The 18,332-nt window shown below is 40.4% G+C and overlaps 1 protein-coding gene across 1 annotated transcript; it reads right to left on the bottom strand.

Moving 5' to 3' along the window:
- Positions 1 to 437: 437 nt before the first annotated feature.
- xirp1 (xin actin binding repeat containing 1) lies at positions 438 to 14,813 on the bottom strand. Its single transcript, XM_053330143.1, has 7 exons — positions 14,689 to 14,813; positions 13,958 to 14,012; positions 13,568 to 13,864; positions 12,581 to 12,659; positions 8,941 to 9,092; positions 8,686 to 8,724; positions 438 to 7,702 (listed from the first exon to the last, which is right to left on the bottom strand). Exons 1-7 carry the CDS (start codon positions 14,811 to 14,813, stop codon positions 713 to 715), a joined length of 7,737 nt encoding a protein of 2,578 aa, XP_053186118.1. The 3' UTR covers positions 438 to 712.
- Between the last annotated feature and the right edge of the window lie 3,519 nt (positions 14,814 to 18,332).

Here is an 18,332-nt window from a genome sequence, read left to right on the forward strand (position 1 = left end):
TTTACCTTCACATTTCCTGAATCCTGAGCAACAGACTGCTTGCTGCACCTCAGAATCCCTGTTCTGTTTTGACTAAAGTTTGACTGGTGAGTACTGGGCTGGTGGCTAGCTTGCTCACTACCATATAAAACACGTAACTAAGACATATTTTTCTTTCTTGATAAAGGGTAATTGTTTTCCCATCCTTCCTTAGGTTTCTGAGCTAAGCTAAGCTAAACATATCCTGAATCAATCACTGTAGTGCTCAGAATGCATTGACATTTATATTGATGATATCTAAGATGTGATTTAAGGTTTTGAATCGAGGCAAAATTACAAGTAACATCAATGGTTGTAAGATAGTTCATGATGATTTTCAGTGTTTGATTCCTTTTATGTTTTACAAACTGTGAAATACTTTTGAGGAACAAGACTTTGAAAATAGAAGCTATTTCTTTTAAGCTCATTTATTTAACAATTTTACGCAAAAGAACATACAATATCAGCAACAGCTTCGCTTCAATAACAGAATTTAACACTTTATCAAGTGGTTACAGTATAAAATCTATAAGACAAATGTTTCTTAAATTAAATGTCAACATTTTCATAATTTCAGAAGATCAGTTTTATGATTAACAAAACCTTTTTCATTAAAACATAATGTGATAAATACACAAAAGGAATAACTGCTTTCCTAAGGACTGGGGAGAGCACTGTCTGATAAGTGGCTTATTTATTGCTTTTCCATTGGTTTGCTAAATGTTACAAACACCTTCCCCTTCTCCTTGGTGTTGCCCAACACCTTATCTTCAAAAGGGTGACCAGATCTTCGCAGTAATGGGGATGCCATAACTTCATATCTGGCTGGACTCCCAACCACTCCAAACAGAGCAGAGGACTCACTGTCAGACTGTTTTGTGACAACTGTTGAGGTCACAGAGGAAACAAATATGTTGCCAAAGCCATCGGTCTCTTCGTATGTTTCACTTACAGTCTTTTTGCCAATTATTCCAGCAGGCTGTTCTGGAACTGTTTTCACCTCAAGCACACTAACCTTGCGCTGTGCAGGGGTGTGGGCATCTTTTGAAGACTCAACAGCAGCAGACTCTTGTCCCAGATCACTGTTCCCTTCATGGCAACTCTGACAATTACTGTCAGTTTTTGGTTTAAATGTTGACATGGTTGATTTTGGTTGTTCAGCAGGTTTTCTGGCGGCTGAGTGAATGGAGATGAATGATGGAGAGGACTGGGAAGATGACTGTCTTATAAGTGGCTTATTGTGCACTCGTCTGGGCACTTCTTGTTTGGAAGGACTTGAATCTGAAACTTTCTGCAGATTTCCATCTGTTGTATCTTTGATTTGTCCTGATTTTGCCTTGCTTGACACAATACTTATTTTCCTGATGTTGTTGGCAGGTTGAATGTTTTGCTCAGATTTTAGAGACTCATTAAATAGTCCTGACAAGCCTGCAATGTCAGCCTCAGATTTCAGATTGGAGACAGAGTACAGAGCTTTTTTAATTGCCTCTTCAATATCAAGGAGCTTTGCTAAAGTCTGTTCCTTCAGATTCATTATTTCCTTGCTTGCCTTTTCCAAATCTTCAAACGCAGTCTCAACCGAGGATATACTTTCTAGATCATCATCCTGTGTCTCTACTTCAACTTTCTTTTCCTCCGTTTTACTTTGCTTTGCATTTCTACTTGGTGTAGCTATCCAAGCAGGGACATTCTCATATAATGTCTTCAAGGAGCTTACATCTACATCGCTGGTTTCTCCCTCCATCTCTTGCACCTGAGACAGGATTCCCTTAAGTTCCTCTCGTTTCCTTAAATTTTCAAAGATTTCCATGGCCGCCTTCACATTTCCTTTCATGATCTCCTCTTTGTGGACAGAGAGCCTCTGTCGTCGCTCATCCTCTGTCTCCTTTACTTTCTTCTCTCTTAAAACAACTTTATCCTCATATTTTTGTTGCTTTCCATTGTTTCCATTGAGGTCATTTTGCCGTACATGGCATGCTTCAACTGTATTGTTGGTCGCTGACATTTGCTCATCAATCTTGTTGTGTTGTTTTTCGGTTTTGTCAGTTTGTTTTTTGTCTCCAGTGTTTTCATTTGTTACTTTTACCTTCTTGGACAACAAAGGAACTCTTTTATCCAGAGGCTCACTGTCCTTTCTTTCAAAGTTCTTTAGGGCAGCTTGTAAGCTCATGTTCATTTCATATTTAGGGTCTTCTGCATAATTCTTCATGCACATCTGTATCTCCTCAGCTGCATTGATTTTCTGTATTACATTTCTCTCCATTTCCAATTCAGTATTGTTTGATGTCATTACTTGGTTGTTTGATTTGTTTCCTGTAGGTGGTGCTGTGTTCTTTTTCTTTGAGGCTAGTGTTAGACATTCATTTGTTTGATTTGAGTCTTGCACAGCTTCACTGGAACATTTTTGGTGGTATGTTGCATGTGAGGTGTCTTTATTGATTTTGCTATGTGTTGTGTTTTCTTGTAGTTTAACTGTAGGAAACTGATTGCTTTGTTTTGCATTTGGAGGAATCACTGCACTATTTACATTGTCTTTGATGGGGCAAGAGACTTCCGGGCGTAATGAAATATTCAGGTCATCCACAACTACCGATTTTGTCCATTGTGGTTTTGGTGGTAAAGTTGGCTTCTGGTCCTGTAGTTTCTCACTTGTCTTTTGAGGAAGTGGAGGGGGAGTTACACCTTCAGAACCGGATGATTTAGAGTTTCCATTTGCTACAGGGTTCGGTGTTGAATTCTGTGTTGTAATGGATGGTTGTCCTTCACACGTTACTGAAATTGAAGGAGACAATTTTGTGTCAGATGGAGGCATAGACACCACAACACACTGCTTGTGAACAGTCTTGCTCCTCCCTGAACAAGCCCTCCCTGAATTCCTATATATCATAGCAGCTTTAAAGTCTCCTTTGGATACATTTACACTAGACTTCTCAAGAGATTGCAAAGCCAGTTGCACATTACCTCTTACAATATTTTCTTTATCTAGGAGCTTCTGCTCTGTTGCTGCACTCTGAAGAGACTTAATTGCTGCCTTGACATCTCCTCTAAGAACATCTTCTGTCTCGTCTTCTGTTGTCACACCATTACACTCAAAACTTACAAAAGGTAGCAGTGAGTCTGGTGCACAATTACTGACTACAGCTGTACTTCTTGATATTTCACCCTGTTGGCAAGCCTGAAACGAAACATGGCTTTCCTGATCTTTCACTGCACCACTGACCTTTGGACAAGTCTTGATTTGCTGGCATCTGGAGGAAGACGAAGATTGGGTCACTGCTGAAGAGCTTTCCTCTTGTGCTGAGACATTCAGGTTGTATATTTTTCCAGGAACAAAGACTTCCCGCTCCACATGCATACTTTGCTGCTTAGCCATTTCAAGGGACTTTTTAGCTGCTTTCACATCTCCTGATATGATCATTTCTTTTTGTGCTTGGCTTCCTTCTGTTTCAGGACCTTTTGCTGACAAGTCCATTTCATAGATAGTTCCAGGTGTGATGATCTCTCGCTCCACGCTCATGCTCTGTTGTTTTGCACGTTCTAGTGACTGCATTGTTGCCTTGATGTCGCCAGCCACAATTTCCTCTTTTTCTACCATGATTGGTTGCTTCACTGCAAGTTGTTGCTTTGCTGATGAGATATCCCCAGGGATTATTTCTTCCTTTGGAATAATGTTTTCAACACTGAGAGGGCAATCTGATGAAAAAACTCTTTTGGTGTTCTTTACATCCCCTGGCAAAACATCAGAAATGGTTCGCTCTACCTGTTCTTTTTGCTGACAGAGGCTTCTCTTTGCTTCCCTCACGTCACCCTGCACTATTTCAATATTCTCCTTAGCCAAAAGGTTGTGATCAACTTCATCTCCTAATGCTTCAGCCTGAAGACTTTTCAAGTAGTGCAGATCTCCTTTCTCAATGCAACTTTTGTACAAGTTCACATTTCCCTTTTCATTTTCATCCACTCTACATGATGCTGCAGTTCTCTGACTGTTGGCAGTAGCTAACAGGTTTCCAATAGTAGATTGTACATCTCCTTTTTCTATAACGTGACTCTCGATTTTGGTTTCACAATGACAGATGAGTGAATACACTGACATCTCTGCTTGTCCATCAGCAGTCTCTTGCATCATGATTCCTTTCTTCAAATTCTTATCTTGAACAAGCAATTCATCGATCGTCTGCACAATGTTTTGTATTCTTTGATCCCTCTCGAGGTTGATAGTTGAGTCAGACTGGCAAACTGGAAGTTCTATGACTGTGGTGTTCACTTTACCCTTCTCTGCTTCTCTGAGAAGAGTAACTTGAGTCTTTGGGGTTGGTTTGAGTAAGAGTTGTAACATGATGTTCCTGATGTTGCCCTCCACAACCTCCTCTTTCTGGACCTGCACACCTTTGTTGCTTTCAAGCTGATATTTTGCCATGCTCACATTCTTACTATCATTTGCTTCTATTATGATGCCACTTGAATGAACAAAAGTCATTTGATATAGGTATGACAGGGTGTCAACAACACTAGTGGCAGTGATTTTGTCCAGTGGTGTGGTCTCAAAGAGCCAGGTGGTGCACTTCACATCAGCTTTTGGTATCTCTTCCTGAACACCTTGCACTGAGGTATCTTCAGGCTCCTTGATCTTGTCCAGTGGATGTGATTCAAACAGCCAAGTGCAGCGTTTCACATCTCCTGTCTGGCTGTCTTCTCTGTGGACTGTTTTTACTGGACTTTGCTCTTGAGGTTCCCCTGTGAGACTGTCAATGGGTTGATTCTCAAACAGCCAGGTGGAGGTCCTGACATCACCCTGCTGGACATCAGTGACACTAACCATTCTCACAAACTTCTGGCATGACTGTTCAGATTCAAATATCTTTTTGTTGAGCTGCACATTACTGCTTCCAAAGTCTTCAATGACCCTGACAGAAGGTTCCTCTAGACTGGTAAGGGAGTCCAAAGGCTGTGTCTCAAACTTCCATCTGGCTGATTTGACATCTCCTTTCTTGACATCCTCTTGAGTGACAGCTCGGATCACATAAACTTCATTCTCTGCCTTGATGGCGTCAAGAGGCTTTGTCTCAAACATCCACCTTGCTCCTCTCACATCACCACTCATTACCTCCTCTTTTTTCACAGTTGTCACTTCATGAAACTGCCCCTCTTTGTCCTTGATGGCATACAATGGCAGGGACTCAAACATCATGGTGCTTGACTTCACATCAACATCAATCACAGGTTCTTCCACACAGACTGACTTCTCTTCAATCGGTTGGTCATGGATTTTGTCTAATGAGGAAGTTTCAAATATAAACTTCTTGTTTTGTACATCACCACTCTCAACATCACTGACTCTCTCAGTGTTTGCATCAACGTTGTCCTTGTTAATCTTGTTCATGGAACAGTTCTCAAATAACCAAGTGAATTTATGTACGGATCCTTTCTCGATATGTTCACCTTGATTCTGTTCATCAGATGCTGTCATCATTTCTGATCCGATTTCATCAAGGGACTGGGATTCAAAAAGTTCTTTGACTCGTGAGACATCTCCTGACTGAAAGTTAACTTGGCTGACACATCTCACATCTTGTTCTAAGTTTGCATCCTTCCTTATTCTGTCCAAGGTTTCTGTTTCAAAAAGATGCTTGACTGTTTGAACACCAACCTCTGATTTGAAAGAATCCTGTATGGTGCTGCAGAGCTTCAAGTTGTACTCTTCCCCATCTTTGATGGTGTCTAGAGGCTGTGATTCAAAAAGCCAAGTAATGGACTTGACGTTGGTATTGTCAATGGCTTCTTTATCATTCACTTTTTCTGATTTGTCATACAAAATGTCCATCGGTTGTGTCTCAAATAACCATTTACAGGTCTTGACATCACCTTTACGAGACTCTTCTTCTACAGAAGTGCTTGGCTCTGTTTGATTGAACTTGGAATGGATCCCATCTATTGTCTGGGTTTCAAAAAGCCATTTTGCCATCTTGACATCACCTACAGTATCCTCCTGTCTGGTGATGCCTTTGATTACCTCAACATTTCCTTTTCCCTCTGCAACCTGGTCTAAAGGCTTGGTCTCGAACATCCACTTATAGTTTTGAACCTTTCCTTTGATGAATTCCTCTCGGCTGACTGTTGTGACTTTATGGAAATTTCCAGAGCTGTCTTTTATTGCATATAAGGGAGTAGCCTCAAACAAAGCTTTGTTGCCTTTTACATTTCCTGCTGATATGTCATCTTCCTTCTCATGAATGTCCTCATCAGAATGGGCAATTTTACTGAGAGGAATTGTTTCAAAAAGATGTTTGAATCCCTTAACATCGCCCTTTTCAATCTCTTGTTCTTTGAATGAGGTGCTCTTTTGAACACTGCAGCTCTCAAACATTTCTTTTTTGCCTTTTACAGCTCCTTGTTCATCAGCTGAGAGGGTAATTTTCTTCAGACGCCCAACTTCATAGCTGTCATAAAGTGTCTCCATGGGTTGAGTTTCAAACAACCACATAGAAGTCTTGACATCCCCCCCAATTATTTCTTCCTTTTCCAAAGTCTTTTCCTCAGAGTTTCCTTTCAGTGCTGCCAAGGGTTGCATTTCAAAGAGCTTCTTCTTGTTGACTACATCAGCCTCTCCTGTGCAGTCAGCTGCCGTTCCTTCAAACTTGACCACTCCCACACCCTCTTGTATTGTGTCAAGAGACTGAGTTTCAAACATCCACCTCTTTCGGTCAACTCCTCCTCCATGCCCCTCTTCCAAAGATATACCCCGGATTATTTTCACTCCATCAGTTCCCTTATTAATCAGGTCCAAAGGCTGGGTTTCAAAAAGCCAACGGGCAGTGCTAGTGTTGCCGTTGTTGATCTCCTCCCTACAGATGGATTTAATCTCATGGATATTGCCACTTTTGTCTCTGATGGCACAGCAAGGTTCTGCCTGGAAGAGTTTCACAGTTTTCTGGACATCTCCTTTCTGTTCCTGGAGCTCAGACTTCAGTTTAAGGAAGTCATAGTCTTCTATGGAATTGCAGCGTCCCAAGTCACTCAGTGTTTTAGACTCAAAGAGCAGCCGAGTCCCACTCACATCTCCTGGCTGGATGGGCTCTTTCAGGACTGCCTCGACCAGTTCACCTTCTTCTCTTTGTGATTTATTTAAGGAATCCAATGGCTGGGTTTCAAACAGCCATGTTGATGTTCTCACATCCCCTAAGACTGAAGTCTGTCTTTTAGCCCCTGAAATTTGCTGTGCGCTGTCAATGTGCTCAAACATGGAGGAGGTGCCTCTGACATCTCCACCAGTTAAGTCCTCCTCATCCAGGAGCTTTTTGGTTGAATGAGGATCCCCAATATTGTCCAGAGTCCAGTTCTCAAAGATCCACCTCATTGATTGCACTTCACACTGATGAGCTGCATCCACTGCCTGGGTGTTTTCTGACTGCACTGCCTTCATTATCTCATCATCCATAGCATCATCAAGACTTTCACGAAGGTCTGGGTGGATGTGTTTAAAGAGCCTTTTGAGCTCACTCTTCTGGCGTTGCTGGTAGAAGGTGGAGAAGGTTTCTTTAGGTGGAGGCATAGGGAGGTTACTTAATGCTGAGGGCCCTTCATAGTCAAGGGGTCTAGGTGGCACGGGAGGAGGTGGGGGGAGAGGTAGGTCGTCTTCATCATGAGATGAGTGTGTAACTGTGATTTTCCTGGCTGCGTCAGCCATCTTTAAATAAAAAAACAGATGGGAGTAATATTGTCAGGATTCAGTCACCAACAACAATATTAGACAACAAGCAAATATTTAGATGACATGCATTTAGTAAGCAAAGCTATACATTACCTTTCTCTATGATCGCAGATGTTTTTCACCGCAAACCATCCTCTGTCACACCAAGGGTTAACAAAACACTTCATAGCTGTTAGTACGCAGACATCACACAGACACCTAGTTTGTACTGTGAGTGCACAAAGTAACTTTAATACGTACATTTATGCCTCTTCTTTCTTATTTCAAAGGCTGGCGATAATCTATATTTTTGTTACAGTCAACAAATTTTGTTGAAAGGGCAAAACCAGCAATGCTTTAGTTCTAAGCAGCTCTATACCCAGGAATAAGTTATATATCAAGTTTTTAGTACACAGACAATACTTGTCAACTCATTGTTGGTTTGGATATTTTCATGTGATCTGTTGACGATGATGAAAATGGGAAACATCACCACATCATTTAATTGTTACGCGTGCTGTACTTGTTGAGTACATTGAGATTTTTCCATCTCATGTTTCAAGACTTGTAATGCTGGTGATGGTCTGCCAAAGGTGTAGTTTTATTTTATGTTGTTTAAATATAATGACACAGCCAAGAGCATGACTTTATATTCTCTGTGATGCTGTCTTATTGATGGCACTGTATCTTACTATTTCAAAGCATACTGTTGTATGCCTATACAGAAATTAATGTAACATTAATGTAACCGTAAAATGTCATTCTAGCTACTGCTGTGATATTTTAGCTACTGGAAAGGATTGTCGTATTTGACAGTATTATTTGCTCTGGTTCTTATGGTTTTATGTAATTAGTGTTAATTTATTGTGTATCAGGTTAAAAGTCAGCCACGTCTTTAGTTATGCAAGCAAAGAGTCACTGCACACAGTTAACAGCATCCACATACTGTGAAAAGAGATTCAAAGTGAACTACACAGTACCTTACTGTTTTTAGACAGTCCTGGAGTACCAATGAATTCCTGTCAAACAACAGAAAAATTAAATGGTGATTAGATTTGGTTCTATTATTCCTTAAGACAAATATATTGTTTTATCACTATGTTACTCATTTAATGTATGCAATCGATTTATCATAAAATATTGAGAAGCTCCTGTTCTGTCAGAGCATATTGGTCATTCCTTATTGAAGCCTTTGACCCCAATGATGAGGAATGAGAGGCATTCCAGGAACTCACTGGATGTGTTGAGCCTCCTGTGGAGTCGATAGCTGCTGCTCTTGACAGATAGAGAGCTGATCTGTCTCTAATGGAGGAGGAAGTAGATATCCTGTCTCTCGCTTGTCTTGTTGGGGTGCCCCCCTTAGTCAGTGATGGACTATATTTGTCATCTGCAAAAGAAAAGAAAAAAGAAAAATTAGATCCAATCCAAGTGTTAGTATAATTACCCAGTAAAATAACCCTGACTGAAATAACATTTGTCTGATTGTATTAGATTCTTTGACACACACTTGTAAAAGTAGGACTCAGATAGTCCTGTATCCTAAAATAAGCAATGCAGTGTGTGTCTAGTGCCAGCAACAAGTGTAATGATAACAGTTTGTGTGTGTATTTATAGTGATGTTCATATTGTATGTATTTATAGTGACTTTGGAATCTTTCTTATCAGTGTGCTCTTGTGTCTCCTTAACTTATGGAAACTATTTAATCTGCAACAGGCCCACATTGCACCTTAACTGAAATGGTAAAATTGTGGGTTTGAATTCCATGAAATTCAAATGAGACGACATATGATCCGTTGTATTAAATAGAAACGTTGCAACAAACAAGCCAGTTTGGAAGGCTTTGATCTAACTAGCTGACAAGATAAATTGGCCCACACAGCCTGCCCGCTGCCTCGGATCCTCAGCACACTGCATGCCATTGACTGACCATGACGCCAAAGAAGGGGAAAAAAAACAGCAACTGCTAGCTCAGCTGGAGTGACACAGATTGTTTGCACATTGTTTTTGTGAGCGCTCTGCCATCAAACCATCAACACCTGACCACAGGAATGCGACAGGCTGACCCTATGAAAGATATGAAACTGATCTCACCTCTAACCTGCAGCTGAATTTTGCTGCTGTAATACTTGAAGTGATTTTTTTAGAGCAAAAATCTAACAAATCAAATAACAAACAGTAAAATAATGTTCAACTGAGTACGGTAGATAGAGAATGATAGATTCGGGAAATGTTTCAACAACAACAGCAGAGTGGACAATGTGGCTGGAGGTCAACAGCTCAGTGTGTTGCACAGGCCATCCAGCTGTAACTAATGGCCAGATTTGAACACACCTCCTCTTTTCACACAGTAAGCCCTCACAGGACAAAAGGATGGACCAGCAAGCTGGCGCCTCTCACGAGTCCGGACTTAAAGCATTTTCATAGATGGGTGAGCAGACAGAATGAGGCAACTGAGTGCCATGTGTGTCCTGCTGAAGTCCTCACCCCCTAAACTGAGAGGTCAACTCCACCACTTGTTATCACTGTACACACCTCTACTGATAGCTGATGAAATACTGATTTGTAAAATCCTGTCGTTAGCACATCAGAGGTGACTCACATATAATAAGCTTATTTTAATTACTGGTTGAAGGACTGCATTAACTTCTGCTGATCTTTTTTTTTAAAGACTGATACTTTTCTTTGTGATTCCCACAGGGCAACTTCTCCTGACATCTCTTTGATCTGGGTTAATTCTCCAGGAATGAAGAGGAGCTATTAGCAGCAAAGGAATGTGGGGGAGTTTTGGGCCGCTGGCAGCTGTACAAATGATGGTGAAATGCAGTTGGTATTTGTTCTTCACCACCACCTTCACTACCATCAGCTGTTGGCGATTGTTGCCACATTCATAGACAGTAATGAAAACCGACATGCCAAAAGGCTGGAGACCCCCCAAACAGTGTTACACCTGGCAATAAAAGTTATCTTTGATTTTCCTTGTTGCTTTTATGACAGATGCTGCGTCTCATTTCAGAGTTCATTATGACTGATGATAGAAAGAAAGAAAGTTGTTTACTGAGTGATCAAGTTGTCTGACCCATTCCAGACATTTAAAGGGATATGGTGCTGAGAAATGATACCTACTTAAGATTTAATGACGATGCCAGCAATATAGTCACAATCCTTTATTTGCAACCTCGTTAAACTTTGATATTACTCAAGAAAAACAGGAACAAATAGGGTCAGAATGGAGAGCACTTTTTTTGGGGCGATCTATTTTTGTCAAATTAAATAATTTGATTTTACATCATTGCTTTTATGCTTGAAATTGTTTCCCAGTGACAAGCTGGCACAATATGAAACTTTAACTCAATATTTTGAATACCATTTTGCTGAAATAGAAGCAAAAAGCATCAACTACACTCACATGTTCACTTTACTTATCATACAGACTATACTTCTGTCATGTAAAATAAATACATTTACACAGTGCCCTTCTCATTAAACAAGTATGATAGCATTTTACAGTACCTATAAAATCACATCAGACTATTTGAATAAAGTTAATTCTCTTGATACTCACTAAATTGCCATCCGGCGTAGTTCTCGGTCACTTTTCTTTATATCTCCGCTGTGTTCGACAACTGACTTTTAAGGCTCCTGTGATTTGTGATGCAGCCTGTCTCCTCTCTCGTTGCTCCTCTCTGCCTGTCACTTCACTTCTCTGCGACTGAACTGTTTCTAGTCCTCTGGCATCGGTGACAGCTGATTTTTATCAGTGCCGCTGCCCCAGAGGAAGACTCTGGCTATTTTGGGAGGGCTGATGGCTGCTACTCGGCTGAGTCAATCACCTCTGTTAGTCACTGTGGGACTGGGGGGACCCCTCCACCTCCCATTCCCATTGCTACATTGTCACCCCCTATATCCAGGCACTGGGTGGGACCTACAATATGTGTGTCAGTGAGTGTGTGGCGCGTAACACAAGAAAAAACACACAGGAACACAATCAGTGGTGCCATGGTATTAGGGTTAAGTGGTGCAGTGATAAAGCTACTAAAGATAGAGGTTGAAATATAATTTATAGCTGAATTATTATACTATTTTAACAGCATAGTATGTTTAGGAATGTACGCTGTTGTTGACATCCAAACACACCAACAAATCATGTCAGAAACTCTACAGGAGGCAACGCTAATTTACCCTCACATTCCTGTCTGTGTCTTACTTTGACCAGACTCATCACAGGGTCAAAGCGTCAACTACTACGATAACCGTGGCGATATCATTTCCAGGACAGAGCGGTATGGCTCAGAGGACCAAGGTCTGCGTCATGGCGACTGCCTTACTCCTATCTTAAGCATGTGTGCTGAAGGCATAGTTACGCATTTACACCACTGCATCCTTGTCTTTATTTAGCTGTTCGCTGCGACTCCCCAGGCCAAAGAACACTGTGGTGACTGCTTACCCATCTCTGCCAGGATTTACATGGTCACACTTAAAGTAGTAGAGGCCTTGAACCTGACATTTCTGCTCTGAGGTAACTTAATATAGATCCATTTGATACAACATGTGTGTGAATGCTCAAGCACTGTCACTGTTGTGACACTGACTGATGAATGTGGCTACATACATATCTCAAAATATCTCAGTACTCAGTCATGAACAAAGAACCAACAGAAACACATACAATAAATAGCACAAGTGGAAGTGACATGGGTTTTCATTTCCTAGATGTTTTTACTAGTTCTTTTTAAAGTAAGAACAACTGATAGTAAACTGTGGTACCACAATATATCAGTGACCTCATACCTTTGAGGAAGGAGCCTTGGCATCAATCCTTTCTGCCCTATCAGATCTCAGTGACTATGAAAAAGAAATTTAGCACCACTGCTCACCGTGTGAGTATCTGGGCAGTCTGTCATAAGACTCAGGGAGCCCATTCATGGTCTTTCCTCTGTCCAGCTGGGCAGTTCTCTGTGAATAAACAACATATAGTGACGTGAAGAGAATTACAATACACTGTTTGTGGTGGTTTCTAGTGTCACGGCTCACAGTCGCGCTTTTGGTTTTGGGGCAAAGGCCTATTAATTTTAACCAGTACGAACTTGAATGAATTATTAAATAATTTGGAAAATTCAATTTCTTGTCTCGTTAGAAGATTTAAGTCACTCTCATGTTTTAAAAACTCTTGTTTGTTTAAAAAGAGAATGAAGCTACAACGTGTTAGCTTAGCTTAGCTCACCACACAGACTGGAGACAGTTGAAAACAGCTAATCTAGCTCTGCCTAAAATGTTTACCAAAGCACTTACCTCTCTGTAAAACCACATCTTTTTGTTTATACATTTTAATATTGTATGGGTTAGCAAGAGATGATGTTTGGGCTACAATGTATAGTTAGCTTTATTGGTGGTAGAATTTTTTTAAACTTTGGACAGAGCTAGGCTAGGTGTTTACTCTTGTTTCCAGTCTCAATGCTAAACTACTGTTAAGTATTTCCCAATATGTCTACTTTAAAAATGAGTATGCCAGAGTGGCTTCAGCTTCAAGAAGAAATTGTTTTTATCAGGAAGTGAGGGTGCTGTGTTTCCTTTTGAAGTGGTGTAGAGTTTTGCTATAGGCTATGTTATCAAATGCATGTTATGTTATGTCGTGTTATGTTATGTGTTGTTATGTTATGTCATGTTATGTGTTATATTATGTTATGTTATGTTATGTGCTGTGTTGTGTTGTTATGTGATGTTATATTTAACTAGTCTGTGTTTTCAGGGTTGTTTGGTAGCTGTGACACTAGAATGTAAGGAATTAAAGAATGTGATTTATACATGAAACAATAAATAAAATAAGACAATGCTCATATAAGTACAGCACTAATATGACTCACCTGAGTGCTCGTTTCCTTTAAAGGTGTGGTATGACTTCTCCTGTCCTGCAGAGGGCAGTCTCTTCCTGTCTTCTTGCTTGGAGCAGACATGGAGTTCAGTCGAGGGCTGATGTCATAGCCATGCTGCAGGGTGGACTTGGACTCAAATAGGGCACACAGAGCTCTGGTGCCTGATGCCTCCTTGTGTGGTAGGAAGTCCATGGAGCGACTTCTCGACAGTCCAAAGCTTCTTAAAGATCCTCGCAGTGCCATGTTCTCCAGCCTCTTCCTTTGATCCTCTGCAGAATTTTCTAGCACCTAAAAGGCAGTGTTTGATTTTTACATGTTCAGTGGTTATAAAGTGTTATAAAGTATGTCACAGTCTTGAAAAAAAATACAAAAATGTATTACCTGGAGTTTATGCTCTGCCTTCCCCTTACCCCTTAGGTCATCAGAGCTTTGGTAACTGTTTGAACAAGTTTATTGATAAATGTATTAACATTGATCCATTTGACCAGGAAGGTGCTGACATTAATTGTTGGAAAATCTTAAGGTTTATGAGCAGTAATCAAGTATTCACTCTCTCTCTGCTACTGTCTAGATGCCCTTTAGACTGCTCTAATCAACATTAAATTGCTGTGTTATGTGAAAGGCATTGCTCACATGACCTGACATCACCCAAGTGTGCACTTCCCTACAACTCTATAGAGCCATATAGTCTCTTTTAGTGCTTTATATTGTTTTTGATTGCCTGAAAATTCACTGTACCGGTTCACTCTCACTGCCCACAACAGCTGGCTGTTTTTCAGCAAAAATGCCTTGATAAAACTGCGGAGCTATTAGCAGCTAAAGAAACAGATGTTACCCTTAAGGGTTCTTTGAGACCAATAAATGAGCTAATACTGTAGGACGGTGAATATTAGACAAAACTCCAAACAAGAGCCACTGAACACACAAATGCTTATCTGTCATTCAACAGTGGTTACCAGTAGAAGTCTGTGGTTGTACAGGGAATGTCCCACTGTATGTGAATGAAGCAAGGCATGGTAGGGAAATGCACAGCTCAAATATGCTCAGTCTCTATGCTTGTTAAAAGGCTAGTTAAGGAGTGTATATATGCAAATGTAAAGTGCGGGACATACTGTTTCACCAGCTGAGACACAGACTTTCGGTCCCAGCGAGTGGGAGCTGGCATGACCCATGACCTCTCCTGAACCTCAGAAAGGTTCTTCAGGGACTGAGTCCTCCTCAGGCTCAGCACCTCCATAGCAGTCTCTAACAGCAACTAAAACAAGGACATTTCAATTGATGTGTGACAACAGCCTTAAATGACTTTAGTATGAAAACAGGATTTATTTGTGTAAATGCTTACAAATGATTTACACCAGAGTATATAACTTCTAAAAGAAAATAGTGGATTGATCTTGACTTATCATTCTTCCTAAAATCCAAGCATTCACCCGTGGTTTAACTTCAGGTGAGTTATTATATAACAGATTGTCACACTGACAGTCATATGACTCTGTTAATGTTTATGAACTCCTGCAAAGCCAAACTTACACCTCATTATGAATGTTTGCTATTGTGTAAACAGTAAAGAGTTGTTGACAAGTTATCTTAAAAGAAAATACAGAATAGAATTATTGATCTAAATTTTGAAAAAAAAGTGTATTGCATAAATTCATGCAGGTAGAGAGATTATCTCAGACACTTTAAATCAGTTAGGTGATAAAGCATATCACACAATATTAGTATTGCAAATAAGGTTATGCTGTTCTGTCTGCATAATTAAAACAATATTCAACCACATACCTGAAGAGAAGTAGAAGTCACCTGTGCATCTCTGTCTTTGTGGCTGACTTGTGCTTTAGGAGCATCTCTCACAAGACACAGCAATTTCCTGAGGCCAAAGTCCTTAAGCACCTTGTGATTTGAGGCTTCCGGACATGAGAATTGCTTTCATAACGTCACCTAATAAATCTCTTTGATGGATCAATAAAACATAAAACCACAAAAGCTGTTTTTTATTATGCAAAGCAGGAAAGCAAATTACATTTTCTACCGTTTTATAACTAGATGAAGTTTAGTCTTTTCTGTTTAGTGTGGACATACTAATGACAGTGATGACAGTGTGAGGCAATAAAAAACCTTGAGAAACCAGACCTGTGCGTACTCTGACAGCTGGTCCAGTCATATGTCAGCGGTGAAATGCCTGGCATAGTCTCTCTGTTACTGTATCTCCTGCCAAAACTACTAGCAGCAGCATTTTATCTACACCTCACATGCTTACCATACAGCCACTTTATCACTGCAATATGAGTCACATTCATCCACCCAGCACACCATTATTCCTCAATCTGCTTAAATGGAAGATAATGTGTTAAATTGCTTCTGCTGGTAGATAATCTGCTGCGTGCCAACAGGGCAGGAAAAGCTGACACTGCATTTAAATCGATGTGGCGCTCATTCCTGTTGATGATAACAGTCTGCTGATGCTCAAAGGGTGGAATTAAAATTCTGAAATGTCGGCACATGATTTTTATACACCAATAAATCCAAAAGAACTTCATAATTTCCTTTCCTTGGACACAGTGAACATCAGGTAACCATTAACTGCCATACGTTTTTGAAGTCGACAGACAGTTGATGGCATTATTTTACAGATACATCTTAGAATCAGTCCTTAACTTCTCACTCATCTGTTGGTATGGTAATTTAAATGTACAGAACAGCAATCAATTAGGAAACATTGTTATGACAGTGAGCAAAATCATTGGTGAAAAACAGCCTGCTCTGTCAGGCAGTTATAATCGACACATCACATGGAAAGCTAAATCCATCTCATCAGTATTCTCTTAAGAGTTCTGACATCCTGCCCTCTGGTCAGACATAAAGATTTCCAAAAACTGGGTGTAGCAGGTTCAAGTTTTCAATTATCCTATGTGGTATATGTGTGCATAATACTAACACATTAGAAACTGCCTCTTGAATCCTCCCACAGCTTAGCAATTCATGTTTTCATATCCACATTATCTTGTGTGTGTTTTACCAGCACTTTTAATGTCTTATTGTGTTTTCATGGTTTTACTGCAAAAAGATTTTCCTCTTGTGAGACAATAAAAATCCATCATTGCAATGCACATAATTCAAAACAAGGACATAGAAGAAGAAATTAAAGGATGGTTGGACTTTTTTATGTTTTCTGAGGTTTGTGTTTCATTTAAAAATCTAAATCCTTTTTGTTGTTTGAACTGAGAGATGCATACTTTTGCTTATATTTATTATTTGTGTACTATTTTAATTGTATGTTCTATTTTTTATCATGTTTTTATATTTTTATGTATGTTATTGTTCTTCAGTATCCTGTCATTTTTTAAATTGTACTCAGGTCTTGAAAATGATATCTCATTCTCATTTAGATTAAATGGAAGATTTTGGTGCTCCTGGAGTTTTGGGGTCTTTAGGGGGTATTTTCCCATTTTGTCCAGGTGGTTGTGTCAATCTGATCGCATTACTCCACCAGATCATTAACTGTGTCGACCTCCAGTGGAGAAGAGGGAGAAAAACTGTACAGAGCCAGTCCTTTTCTTATTCTCTTTCTCATTAATATATATCAGCCAGTAGATGGCACCAGAGCAACATACTTTCTCCTATCTGTAACAAAAGTGGTTAAGGGGCAACATAACTGCAAGCTTGTTGACAGAACATAAGTTGTTATACTTTACAGTTTGCCTTTCAGTGCATATTTATGCATGGTGACTGTTTGCAATGCTGTAGACTTGTTGGATTGCATTTATTCACACAATCATGTACACATATATTTAATGCACCTTTAAAGTATGCTTTGTATAAATGTGAAGAGTGACAGTGGAGTTAGAAAACAGTAAGAAGTCCAGCTTGGCTAGTTGCATTGTCAGCCTTTAATACATGTGTTTTGCCAGCTGCAATGGAAGAAGAGAGAGTCAAAGGATTGAGCAAGTAAGTAGAAGGGGGGGGGGGGGGGGGGGGGGGTCAGACAATCTCACCCACACAGCTCCACAGAACAGTCAGTACTGGCCTGAACAGCTGAGAACAGAGCAGGTCCCCTTCCTGCTGCTGCTGCTGCATGCTCCTACAAAGCCTCACATGGAGCCACATGTGACAGCCAGCACCAACAGCAGAGTACACTGTGCTGGAACTCAGAGAGCACGGGAGCTCCCGCTGCACGGCAGAGAGCCAGGCGCAATCAGTGGCAAGAAGAGAGGAGGAGCACACACTGTGCATGCACATACACTCACACTCTGTTAGTCTGTAACTGTGAATGCACAATGAAACAGCCACAACAGAGGCGTAGAGAGAAATACGTCCCTGTTTAGTGTCACATTGTACTCAATTCCTTCAGGGAGAACACCTTTTAGGTCCACGTTGCATTACACAGGCCAGTTTGTAAGTCTGTAAGAAAGGTCAACACTGATCTCTGGTTAATGTTGACAAGGGGCTCATTGTTGACAAGGGAATGTCAAACCCAATCACACAGCTGCTTTGCTGTTACAGCTTGTGCTGCTCACATGCAGAGACAGATAAGATCACTTCTGTTGAAAACTGTAGTTGTGTAACCTACTTTGCACTGTAGGCTGCAGCTTCACTTGCTTTTGGTGCAATACTGTAAAGTTGATATTACATGCATACTTTAGAATTTAAGCCTTTAGCCTTACTGCTCCTTGCAATGACAAAGCTCTTTAGTGAAAGCATTTGAATTATGCATTGTAGTTCATCTCAGTGCATGCACTGTGTACTGTGCCAGCAC

The sequence above is a fragment of the Scomber japonicus genome, chromosome 12 (assembly GCF_027409825.1).
Source record: "Scomber japonicus isolate fScoJap1 chromosome 12, fScoJap1.pri, whole genome shotgun sequence".
Lineage (NCBI taxonomy): Eukaryota > Metazoa > Chordata > Actinopteri > Scombriformes > Scombridae > Scomber > Scomber japonicus.